At 44.6% G+C, this 11,379-nt stretch overlaps 1 protein-coding gene across 2 annotated transcripts in view; it reads right to left on the reverse strand.

Annotated features, from left to right (window-relative positions):
- Positions 1-10,863, reverse strand: part of LOC147461951 (exocyst complex component SEC3A-like) — a 125,570-nt gene extending 114,707 nt beyond the window's left edge. The window contains exon 1 of one of the 2 annotated variants that reach the window (XM_086509414.1): positions 10,479-10,863. In XM_086509414.1, coding sequence (XP_086365540.1) covers positions 10,479-10,644 — 166 coding nt within the window. In that variant the 5' untranslated portion in view covers positions 10,645-10,863. The remainder of the gene's footprint in view (positions 1-10,478) is intronic. The other variant, XM_086509413.1, reaches the window with a different exon arrangement.
- Between the last annotated feature and the right edge of the window lie 516 nt (positions 10,864-11,379).

Consider the following 11,379-nt stretch of genomic DNA (forward strand, 5'->3'; position numbering starts at 1 on the left):
ATCTAAGTGCTGACGAAATTAATAGAACATCCCGTTGTCCACCAAAACATTGATGAAACGACCATTGATAGTTCCAAGAAGACTCAAAACTTGCTTTAAGAGAGGCTCCAAAACTGAAGAATTGCATTGAGCATGCTTCATAAGAATAGTCGTATCCTCTGAGACACGAATCGTATTGACCACAGATTTTCCTTTATCCTTAGCAGAATCTGGTTGTTCAGAATTCGATGATGTTTCCGTGTTTGGAATTTCTTTTCGAACTAGACGGATTTGGTTTCTTTGGACATTGATACCATCTATGGTCACCACCGCAAATTGTACATAATCCTTCCTTCTTTGAAGTTGAAGATCCATTTGACGAAGAGCCTTGCTAAGTATTGGAATGCCGATCTTAAGAAAAATCGCGTCCTTTACCACGATCAAGTGGAGGAACATGTGAAGAAGATCTGCTTTGAGATTGTCAATCTTGAGAATAGAACCTTGAAGCTGAATAAGGTTGCGTTGCTTGCTGTCTGAACTGAGACTCATGTTGCTGACTTTGGCTATAGCTGTCTCTGCGATCGCGCTGTGAAAAGCGAGCGTTGTTTGAAGATCTGTCACCAAGGAGAAAATTCCGTGTAGGGCGCCGATTATCGCCAAGAAGCTCTACATAGGCAATTGCAGCATCCAAGGTGGTAGGGTTGTATTTGTGCACATCGTCCTTCAAGTTGGATTCGAGTCCGTCGATAAAGCTGTGAAGTTTATCAGAGAGACTAAAGGTCTCTATCTCCAGAGTTAGCCTTTGGAACTCTATGATGTACGCGGCCAAGGAACCTGTCTGGCTCAAGCAGCGAAGAGAGGACCGGGCATGAAAATTTGCATTGGCAGGTTCGAACGCCTTGCGAATAGCACGCCTGAATTATCCCAAGAAGGTGTGTATTTACCATCAGCAACCCGTCATTGCCACCAAAGAAATGTTGTGTCCTTGAGCAAAGAACTAGCAAGTGCAACTTTTTTACTCTCGACCAAGTCCGTGTTGGACAAGTAGACCTCCATTTTGAATAGCCATTGGTCCAGCACGACTTGTCGCGGCGACCAGTGTATGGTTTCGGCAGTTTAACATCAAGCTTCTTCTTCTCTGCAGCATTAAAAATTTTGTAAATTAAATTAAGTTCGCGATTGTCTACCTCTTCAGTTGGATCTAATTTGTTTGGTTCGTCCACTGAAGCTTCAGAAGAAGGTGTTGAAGATGCTGCATTAGTAGTCCGAGAAACAACAGGACGACTTCGAGAAGTGTTTTGCGTCTGCATCTCATCCAAGCGAGTGTGAAGTGATGCGAGACTTATGGAAAGTGTGGCCATCTGCTCCTTGATAAGAGTAAGGGCATCTTCAGATTGACCACCTCCGTCCTGAGAATTCGGCATGGTTACGCCTCAAAGGGAACTCTCGAACAGGTGCAAGTTCTGGGACGGGTACTCCGAGAGCGGAAATTATGTTTAGACGGGGTTCCGGCGCTGAAAAAGGCTTCGGAAAAAACAAGAGCACTTTGTGTGCAGAGGGGTACACTCGTAATTCTTCATTGGTATCTCGTCTATGTACGAGAAGTAGAGGGTAGGTGTAGGAAGTCCATTGTCAGCCATCGTGTGCACACAATGAGGCTGCCTGAAGCTTTGGGGCTGGAGAAATGCAGGACATTCGAATTGACTGGCGGAGAGCACCCACGCTGCAAATAGGCCATCGCTGGAGTGTTTGGGTAATTTTTTAACGGTTTTGGGATTTTAAAGGTGTTCACATAGGCTTAAAACAATTGGGTCTTGGGCGGCCACTTAATTCAAGTGCATGGCCGGGTGGTTTTAATAAAAAACCTTGCGCTGAATTTGACTAGCTGCCAGCGTAAAAAACTGCCCAGCGTGAAATAAAAGACAAGCGTAAGAAGTTCAACGTGGCTGAAATTTGCTGCCGCTTGGTGAATTGCTTGCGCTTGGAAATATGCTGCCACTTGAAGATTGCAACGCTTGGGAGAAGATGCAAAAGGGTGCACTTCAGCCACCCTGGGTCAACACCAAAGGGCACGGGAGCATGCAAGGGGAAATTTGTGGCCACCACTCCATCTCAGCCCGGGTAAGCAATTGCTTGCAAATCAGCCACCAAAGGGTGCGTGCATGTTTGGATGAGGTTGCAGGAGAGGTTTACATCAGGGGGTTAAACATCGGCATCGCAATCTGCAATCCATTTTTCTTCTGCTTCCATGCAACTCCGGGAAGGAGGGGAGAGGGTAGCGCGTCTCACAGGCTTCGGGTCCTGGGAAAACTGTAAGGATTCTAGGTGCTAATCCTTAATTAAGTACTTAAACTCATGATTAAGACTTAAGAAACTTGAACTGAAATCAGAAACAAGACTCAGAAGACTCTGTGTTTGATTGATTGATGACTGCTTGAAACTGAGTACAATAGGCTCCTTATATAGGAGACGAAGAGACACAAATTAAAAGACATGTCTCTTGGTGAAGAGACATGACTTGAGACGTAAAGACACATCCTTTCGGCGAAGAGCTGCAACCATTGGGCAAAGAGTCGCATTCGTAGAGCGAAGGGGTGTGACCAGTCGTCGAAGGAGTGTGGCTTTTGGCAAAGAGGCACGTCTCTTTAGCGAAAGGTTGTGACCATCCAAGCGTAGGGGTTCTCCTTGGCATGGCACTTTGCATATCTGCAACTAGGAGTGTATGTAATACTGCAATATTGTCACAATCGTGACAAGTGCTCTCTTGGGGTGGACTCCGCCACTACCCGTCTTGTAGGTCGGGCATCTCTTTCAATTCAGTGTTATTTGAAGTGCTTAAAGTTGTTCAGTTTGTTTTTTTCCGTTGGCATGTGGTGCTTGTCTCGTTACAAGTTACCTCTTTTGTAATAGACTTGACACTCCAACCCAAAGATCTACAACAACACACGTGAGGGAAATTGGAAACAATTGAACAAAGTTGAAAATAGAGGGAGAGAGAAGAGAAGAGACGACATGGCACGACGGAGTTCCGCAACCAGATGCACTGGCTTTGCTAAATTTCTCTTTGACTGGCCCCCTTTTACGTTGCCCTAGAATCCACTGTCTTCTCCCTTCAACAAGGCATGACCAATGTTGGCAACTTCCATAAGTTGAGTAAGGGTGGCCACTTTATTCTTTATACAGTAATTCATGAGCCCTTTAGGCAGCCCACAACAATACTTCTCTATCAACTTTGTCAATGGCACAAACTTGTAGGAAGTTACTGAGATCAACGCTTTACAGAACCTCCAATTGTACTCCTCTAGGCTCTTGCAAGTAGCCACAGTGAGTTGGTGCCAATCTGTCATGACATCCGCCTCAAATTCATTTGACAGCCACGCAGATGCAAACATTTGCTTGAAGTAAACCCATGTGGCGGGTGCCAGTCCTTGCATCAACAACGTCGTCCACCATGAACGCGCATTTCCTTTCAAGATAGTGGCAACTTTCCTGACCTTGAAGGCCTATGTAATATTCCCCCCTGCATATGCTGTATCAAACTGTTGGAGGAAAGTAAGAGCCTTCGTCTTATCCGTTGAAAGTATCAAACTTCGCAGCTGCACTACCTTCTTTTTATGGTTTTGGCTTTTCCAATGCTCCCAAATTATCATAGGGAAGTGTCTGCAACATAAGCACTATAATAGGGACCATCGGCAACTCCTTGGCCATTGGCATTCTAAGCCATATTTGCTTGCTGGTCGGAAAAACCAGCCATGCCAAAATTGCCCAGTGGCACCCCAAACTGGCTCTGATTGCACTGAAACCCTTGTTGCATGCCAATATTACCATACATGGGGTTTGGCATCATGCCTTGCATACCCCCAAAGACTGTTCCTGGCATATATTGATGGTTTCTAGGTGCATAACTAGCCATGCTTTGAAACACAGATCCACCCCCAAAATACCCAGCATGTACCGTGGGTGGTGGAAAAACCTGTTGCATAGCCTGGAAATTGGTTCCCTGTCCACTTAATGCAACATTTGGACTCCGAAAGGTGGTTGCCTAAACTGGTAAAGCCTGTGGAATACCCGTCCTAGCCACGTGTTCGTGGACAAAAGGAATTTGCCTTGGAGCCCCAATTGACTCCACAACATGCGAGTGCTCCCTGCCCTACTAGGACGCATAAGGGACCTGGGCTTGAGCCTCAACGGGCTCTCCTGTTTGAGAAAGTTGCCTTGTCTGCTGTGACACTCGTGACGCTTGCAAAAATTCCATAAACCTAGGATTTCGCACCAACTGAAAAAACACATTCACAGCAGCAACCAACTGTGTCTTGAACGCATTCTCGTCTAGTTGCCCAGTCATAAACCCTTGAACTTGTGGAGCATTCATATCAACAAAAGGCACAGACAGTGGTGGCTGTGAACTCTCGCCAACCTCGAGCATTGGAGGAACTTCTTGTCTGTCCTGCAAAGAGGAACCCTCTTCCCTTACGTCATTTGTCATGTCAGCCATAGTGTAATTCCAAGTTCTTGTGCTTTGTGTCTTCGCCGAAACCAACCAAGGCTCACTTCTTGAGGAAAAAGTGATTCTCTCCCGACGACAAGACCATGAAACCGGCGCGTAGGGCGGTAGACTTTAGCTTTCACCCGAATCATTACTTGAACTCTACTTGACTTTACGGCACAAAGAAACTTCACGAATAAGCCTGTGATTGGAAGTCAACACTTCAAAACGAAACACGACTTGGCGGCTAGAGTGCTTCCAAGCAGACAATGACACCTTGTTGGCCCCAAAGACTGGCGCCCCATACATTGGCTACATTAATTGATTGAAACACAGTGTTCAGTATGAACTTAGTGCACCTAGATATCTGTTAGAGATCAACGAGATCTAGATGTGATGGCTAAGTGAACTAAATGTGGTTTGAATGAGATTCTAGTGCATCAAGATGTCTATCTAAATGAGATTGATGGATTGTCATGAGTGCATCAAGAGTTCCGGAAGGATGAGATGGCTGCACAGTGATGTATGTGCATCAAGAGTTCTAGACGGAATGAGATGGCTACATTAATTGATTGAAACACAGTGTTCAGTATGAATCAAGTGTCTGATTTTGTGAATTGCATGCTATGTGAATGTATTGTCTTCTAGGGATGGTCATGGGCATGGTCTGCTTGGTTGCATAGTTGACACGTACGGTCACGTACGACGGGTACACGTACGAAGACGTGCGGTACTAATCGAACTAAAAAAAATTAGACGTACGGTGACGTAACGTACGATGCAAAAAAAAATCATGCGTCTTACACATGAAAGATCATATGAGTCATGACATCGACCTTAGTACTTAGTACCAGGGCTAGAAACAAACATATTTCCTAACCGATCAAAATAAGGGAAAACTTGAGTTTTCAGGTCAAAATTTGAAGCTTTTGTCGGTAATTACACTAAAACTTGTGTAAATTTGCCGGTTTTCTTAGAGGCAAGCTCAAAATCTAACCGGGATTTTATAATTTCAACTGGTTAAAATACACTAGACCCCGGCTTTTTTCTAACACTGCTTAGTACTAAATACTTGTAACTTAAGTCTTACAAGTTAGAACATGAAAGATCTGTCCATGGACATTGAAAACGGCAATCTCCGAAGAAAGAAGAATCATGATCTCCAAAGTGGTGGCGGCCATAGTAGATCCGCTACCCAAGCCTCGTCGCACATAGGTCATGGTGGTTTGAGCCAATGCAGCCATTGGGCTCTTGTTCAAATGCAGTCGAGATGCAAAACATTCCCACACCAAAAAAAAAAAAAGGACGACTCATGTACGGAACGTACAAGTCGTACGGTACGGTATGGAACGTACGGAACGTCCCGTACGTCGAACGTGGACAACCCTGCTTGGTTGAAATGTGAAATGAAAGGATATGAATCTAATAGTAACAAGATTTAGTAGATCAAGACATCCGTGAAAGATCAACACGATTTGGATGTGATTGCTAAATGGTTATAATAATCAGGATTTGTATCTCAGACCCTTGACAGAAATGTGATTGATCAGTGACTGATGTCTTTGTAGACGTATTGGATTGGTGGAGTCTGGTGCATGAGTACATAAAGTCAGTGTCTCTACAGAAGAAAGTTTCTTTTGTAGTTGTAATCAAGTATTGTACTGTCTTGTGGGGATGGTCATGGGCATGGTTTGCTTGGTTGAAATGTGAAATGAAAGGATATGAATCTGATAGTAACAAGATTTAGTAGATCAAGACATCCGTGAAAGATCAACACGATTTGGATGTGATCGCTAAATGGTTACAATAATCAGGATTTGTATCTCAGACCCTTGACAAAAATGTGATTAATCAGTGACTGATATCTCTGTAGACGTGTTGGATTGGTGGAGTCTGGTGCATGAGTACATAAAGTCAGTGTCTATTGAAGAAAGTTTCTTTTGTAGTTGTAATCAAGGGCGATTACAATTTCTTCAAGAGGGGGGGAATGTCACAAAGTGATAACGTGGCATACCCACCTGGAAGAGAAGAGACTGAAGAACTGAACCTTAAGGGACTTATGAGCACCGACTGTGGGGCCTAAAACCCTAAAAACCCAAAGCTTGAACTGTTACAAGCTTGGACACTCCAAGCAAGAAATCAATAGCAAAACACGAACTGAAACTTCAAAATCATTGAACTTTAATAGAGAGAAAGAGAGTCGATACGGCACGGCGGAGTTCTGCGCCCAGAAGCACTGGCCCCAAAGCGTCCCTTTTGGTAATTCTTTATTATTGATCACAACAAGGTACAGGTCCCGAGGGTACTCTGCGTCTAGACGCTCTGCAAAGCGAGGCCCCAAGGGTCCTTATAAACATTACAAGGCATGCCCAAAAGCAGAGCCCCAAAATCAATCAATTCCAAAGCATTAAACCCCAAAAGCATCTACTTCCAAAAGCTAGCGAAAATTGTGGAAATCCGTACAGCTTGCCACGTGGCACAGCCAGTGCAAAACGCGAAAAATCCGTACAGCCCCGCCACGTCAGCATGTCAGTGTGATTTACGAAAATCTCTTTCAAAGTGCAAGCTTCTGCCATTTAGGGTTCCGGGCCCCACAATCAGTGCTCGTAAGTTCTTCAAGTTGGTCAGTTCAGTTTCTCTTGTCCACTCGGCCATCTCTCTTCAATTGGACATGCCACGTCATCACTTTGTGACATGAACTCTGAGGAGGTTTTCTGTAAAATATGTTGCATGCTAACGTGGCCCACTGTATAAATCCTGATGTGACAGCTATTGTACGGATTTTCCGTGATTTACGCTGCTAGTGCCACGTGGCAAGCTATACGGATTCTCACAAATCACGCTAGCACCTTTTGGCAGTTTCCAGCGCTAGCTTTAGAGAGTAGATGCTTTTGGGGCTCTGCTTTTAGGCAACCCTTGTACTGTTTATGAAGAACCCAAGGGCCTCACTCTGCAAAACATCGCGACGTAGAGTCTAAGAGTAGAGGACCCTCAGGAGTTGTACTCTTGCCGTGGCTCTGATACCATGTCAAAGGTGCAACGGAAAAGGGTGAATCGGGTGATGAACTCGTCTGCAAGTGCAAGCAAACCTCCTAGCGGGACCGGGCAGCCAAGGTATCTCAGACCTATCGCGATAGATCTCCTCGTATACAAGCTCCTTACGCGAACCGCCCACCGTATGGACACCGCAATCACCTACAAGCACAAAAAAACTGTGTAGGTTAGGTTGTCTACACGCTAAGGAGAGGGAACGCTAGAGAGAGAAGCTAAGATCGTTAGGAAAAACGCCAGAGAGAGAGAGAGAGAGAGAGAGAGAGAGAGGGAGAGAGTGGTCGCACACACTGCAAAACGCTACAAGCTGAAAAACACTAGAGAGAGAGAGAGAGAGAGAGAGAGCCAAACGTTGGATCTCTGCACAACAAGATGCCAAAAGTACAAGGGGGTGTTTGCATATATAAAAAAATCATAGAATTTCCCTAATTGCCTGGAAAACCCACGATCCTAAAAATGGCTAAAAATGCTAATATATGTGTAAACTCACTGAAAGTGACCTAACGCACATATTTAGTATCAAAAATGCAAAAGCCTCGAGACTCTGACCCCGGGAAATCCTACAAATGGGAATCCCACCTCATGCAAGCCTACCAGGTGAGCAACACCATGGAGTGCATCGCCGAGAAAGGTGCGTCTACCTCACATATGGCCAGCCAAGAATGGTCCTTCTCCCCACAATAATTGCAATTCGTTCCGCCTTCAAGGCTTCCTTTTCAACGTCACTCTTCTTTCCTTTCTTGTTGTTGCTTTTCTTCTTACCCTCCTGCTTCTTCTTCTTGTTGTCGGAAGAACCGGTCAAGGCTTCGGGGCCTAACTTCTTCCCCGTATTAAACCGCTCCTCTTGGTCTAATACATTGGAACAATCTCGTCCCAAGAAATGGTATACGACCAGCCACTCATAATCAACGAAGAATAGAAATTGGTATACCGAGGAGGTAATTGAGCCAAAAGCTAGATGGTCATGTCCTTTGAATTGATTAACTTTTAGTTATCTCTTGTTGAAGCTCTTGCGTCTTGTTGATGCGATCCCTCATGGATGAGGTCTTCGCATTCAAGGTCCTCAACTACACCTCGAAGGCTATCCGCTTCATTGGAGAAACTTGATCATCCCAAATCAACTTCTCGTCCTTTATCAATCCGATGTAACTAATGATTGATAGTGTACTGTTGAGGATAATAAAAAACTGGATCCGAACATTGACACGCTCCTATAGCTTCGCTCTCGCCGGGTTTTTTGGCTTTTGAAAGTTGCTTGATACAAAGCCTCCAAGCTCGTAAGAGTCGAAGACCGCCATCATGGTTACTTTCCAAATGGCATAGTTCTTGCCATTGAATTGTCGATCCAAGGGGAAGGTAGGAAGGGTTGGTATCTTGATTGGTCGATCACCTACACCAGAGTAGAACTGGGACTAATCTCCCCACTCCTTGTTGACGGGTGGTTCGCCACCACTGCAGGTCACAACCTTACGTTGTACTCATTCATGTCAAAATCATCATCACTCCTCTCTAGGCATATGAGTCATGACGAGGCTAGGTCGAGGTAGAAGAGAGAAAAACTTCAAATCTACCCACTGCAACCAAAATAAGTCCCAAATGAGTGAAAAACACAAAAAATACAGCAAACCGTCTCTTTTCGTCGTGGAAATTTAGCACCAAAAACACGCACACCAATCCGATTCGAGAGCATGCCGTGGCTCTAATACTATGTCAAAGGTGTAGCGGAAAGAGTGAATCGAGTGATGAACTCGTCTACAAGTGCGAGCAAACCTCCTCTCGAGACCGGGCAGCCAATGGATCTCGGATCTATCGCGATAGACCGCCCCGTATACAAGCTTCTAGCGCGAACCGCCCACCGTACGAGCACTGCAATCACATGCAAGCACAAAACACTACGTTAGGCTGTCCACACGCTGAGGAGAGGGAGCACGAGAGAGAGAAGATGAGATCGATGGAAATAACGCCAGAGAGAGATCGTTGGTGGCGAAAGAAAATGCGAGAGAAGTGGCTGCACACACACTGCAAAACGCTAGCAAGCTGAAAAACGCTAGAGAGAGAGAGAGAGAGAGAGAGTGCCCCAAACACGGGATCTATGCACTGAACAACATGCCAAAGGTGCAAGGGGGTGTTTGCATATATAGGCAATTCGTGGAATTGCCCTACATGCCTAAAAGACCCAACGATACTGAAAATGGTTAAAAATGCTAATAAATATGTAAACTCACTAAAAGCAACCTGACACATATGTAGTAGCAGAAATGCAGAAGTCTCGAGACTCTGACCCCGGAGAACCCTAGGAACGAGGGTCCCACCTCATACCAACCTATTAGGTGGGCAACATCGTGGAGTTCATTGTGGAGAAAGATACGTCAACCTCAAATATGGCCGGGCACAACCACAAAACAACCCTCACTCCCTAATCTGCTCCTGGGAGATAGTGGAGTCACCACCAGACAAGAATGTGAACTCTAACGATTATTACTCATGATGGAATTCGCGGTGACCTTGATAAGCTGGATAAAGTGCGAAGTTGGCCCGTTCTAAAGAATGTACGCCAAGTGAAATCGTTTCTAGGCTTTACAGGATTTTTTTGCAAAAATATCAAGGATTACTCTAAAGTTGTTGCTCCGCTTACGCAACTTTTGAAAGGATGGGTGAAAGGACCGAAGATTTCAGGACCTCATCGTAAAGGTAATCCTCTTGTTGTCTGGAATGAGCGTCTCAATGAAAGCTTTAAGACACTATAACACTTGGTGAATACTACACCAATATTGCATATTGTGGATCCTAGCAAGCCATTAGTCGAAAAATCGTAGGCTTGTGATGCTGAATTTGCAGCACAGTCTAACAAATGGGACCACGTATAACTCCTTACAGAAAAAAGCTGCCAAGTTTGATTGTGAATTACAACAATATAGAATTTAAAAATTTTAAAACAGCTAATTACAAAGTGTACACTCACATGTGAGAGCCAAGACTCTCTGCTTGGAGGCCAAGCTGCTTCTGCGTCCAGCAGAAACACCCCACCTGCCATGGCTCTTTGACACACGGAAAGCCATCATCACGCTAATGTCTGAGTCATGGAAGGCTGCCTGCGTGAGCTTATGAACCTCTGCATCATCTGCCATAGCTGACCTTATTCACGTGCAATCTAATCGCTTAGGATATTCTGAGAGGGACGCAAATGAGTTGCTGAACGTGCATCAAGATCCCGATCATGCACACGCAAGAGAACGCGAGAGCCCTTTCTTCAGCAGAGAATGGTGCATCGTATGATACGTCCGCGATACCATCATGAAGAAGAAGAGAATTTTAGCGTCGTAGGAAACTATTGAGAGAGAGAGAGAGGGAGGGAGAGAGAGAGAGAGAGAGAGAGAGAGACCTTGGACTGAAAAATAGGAATTTATTTTTAGCCTTTGATTAAAATTATTTTTTGTCACAGAAAATTGTCGTTGGTTGAGGTTACCAATTACACAGACAAGGTGTATAATTAGTGATTATAATTCATGAGTGTAATATTACTTTTTCTTAGCAAATAATATGATTGGTTGATAGAGGTAGTGGCTTGCAAGTAGTGATGGATTTTTATGGATGAGTATTTTCATTTCTTGTCATGAGGGTCTATCACAAGTAACTTAAAACTCACTCACTCACTCTCTCTCTCTCTCTCTCTCTCTCTCTCTCTCTCTCTCTCTCTCTCTCTCTCTCTCTCACACACACACACACACACACACACACACCCACATGCATGCACGCACGCACACACAAGGAATTTCTATATGTACTCCATCCCTGTAGCTTTGTGTGGCTTCTATGGAGCAATGAATTGGAGTCGTTGAATGCTACATACAATGAATTTCATG

This window comes from Adiantum capillus-veneris, chromosome 3 (genome assembly GCF_014529385.1).
Source record: "Adiantum capillus-veneris isolate H3 chromosome 3, ASM1452938v2, whole genome shotgun sequence".
In the NCBI taxonomy this organism is placed as follows: Eukaryota; Viridiplantae; Streptophyta; class Polypodiopsida; order Polypodiales; family Pteridaceae; genus Adiantum; species Adiantum capillus-veneris.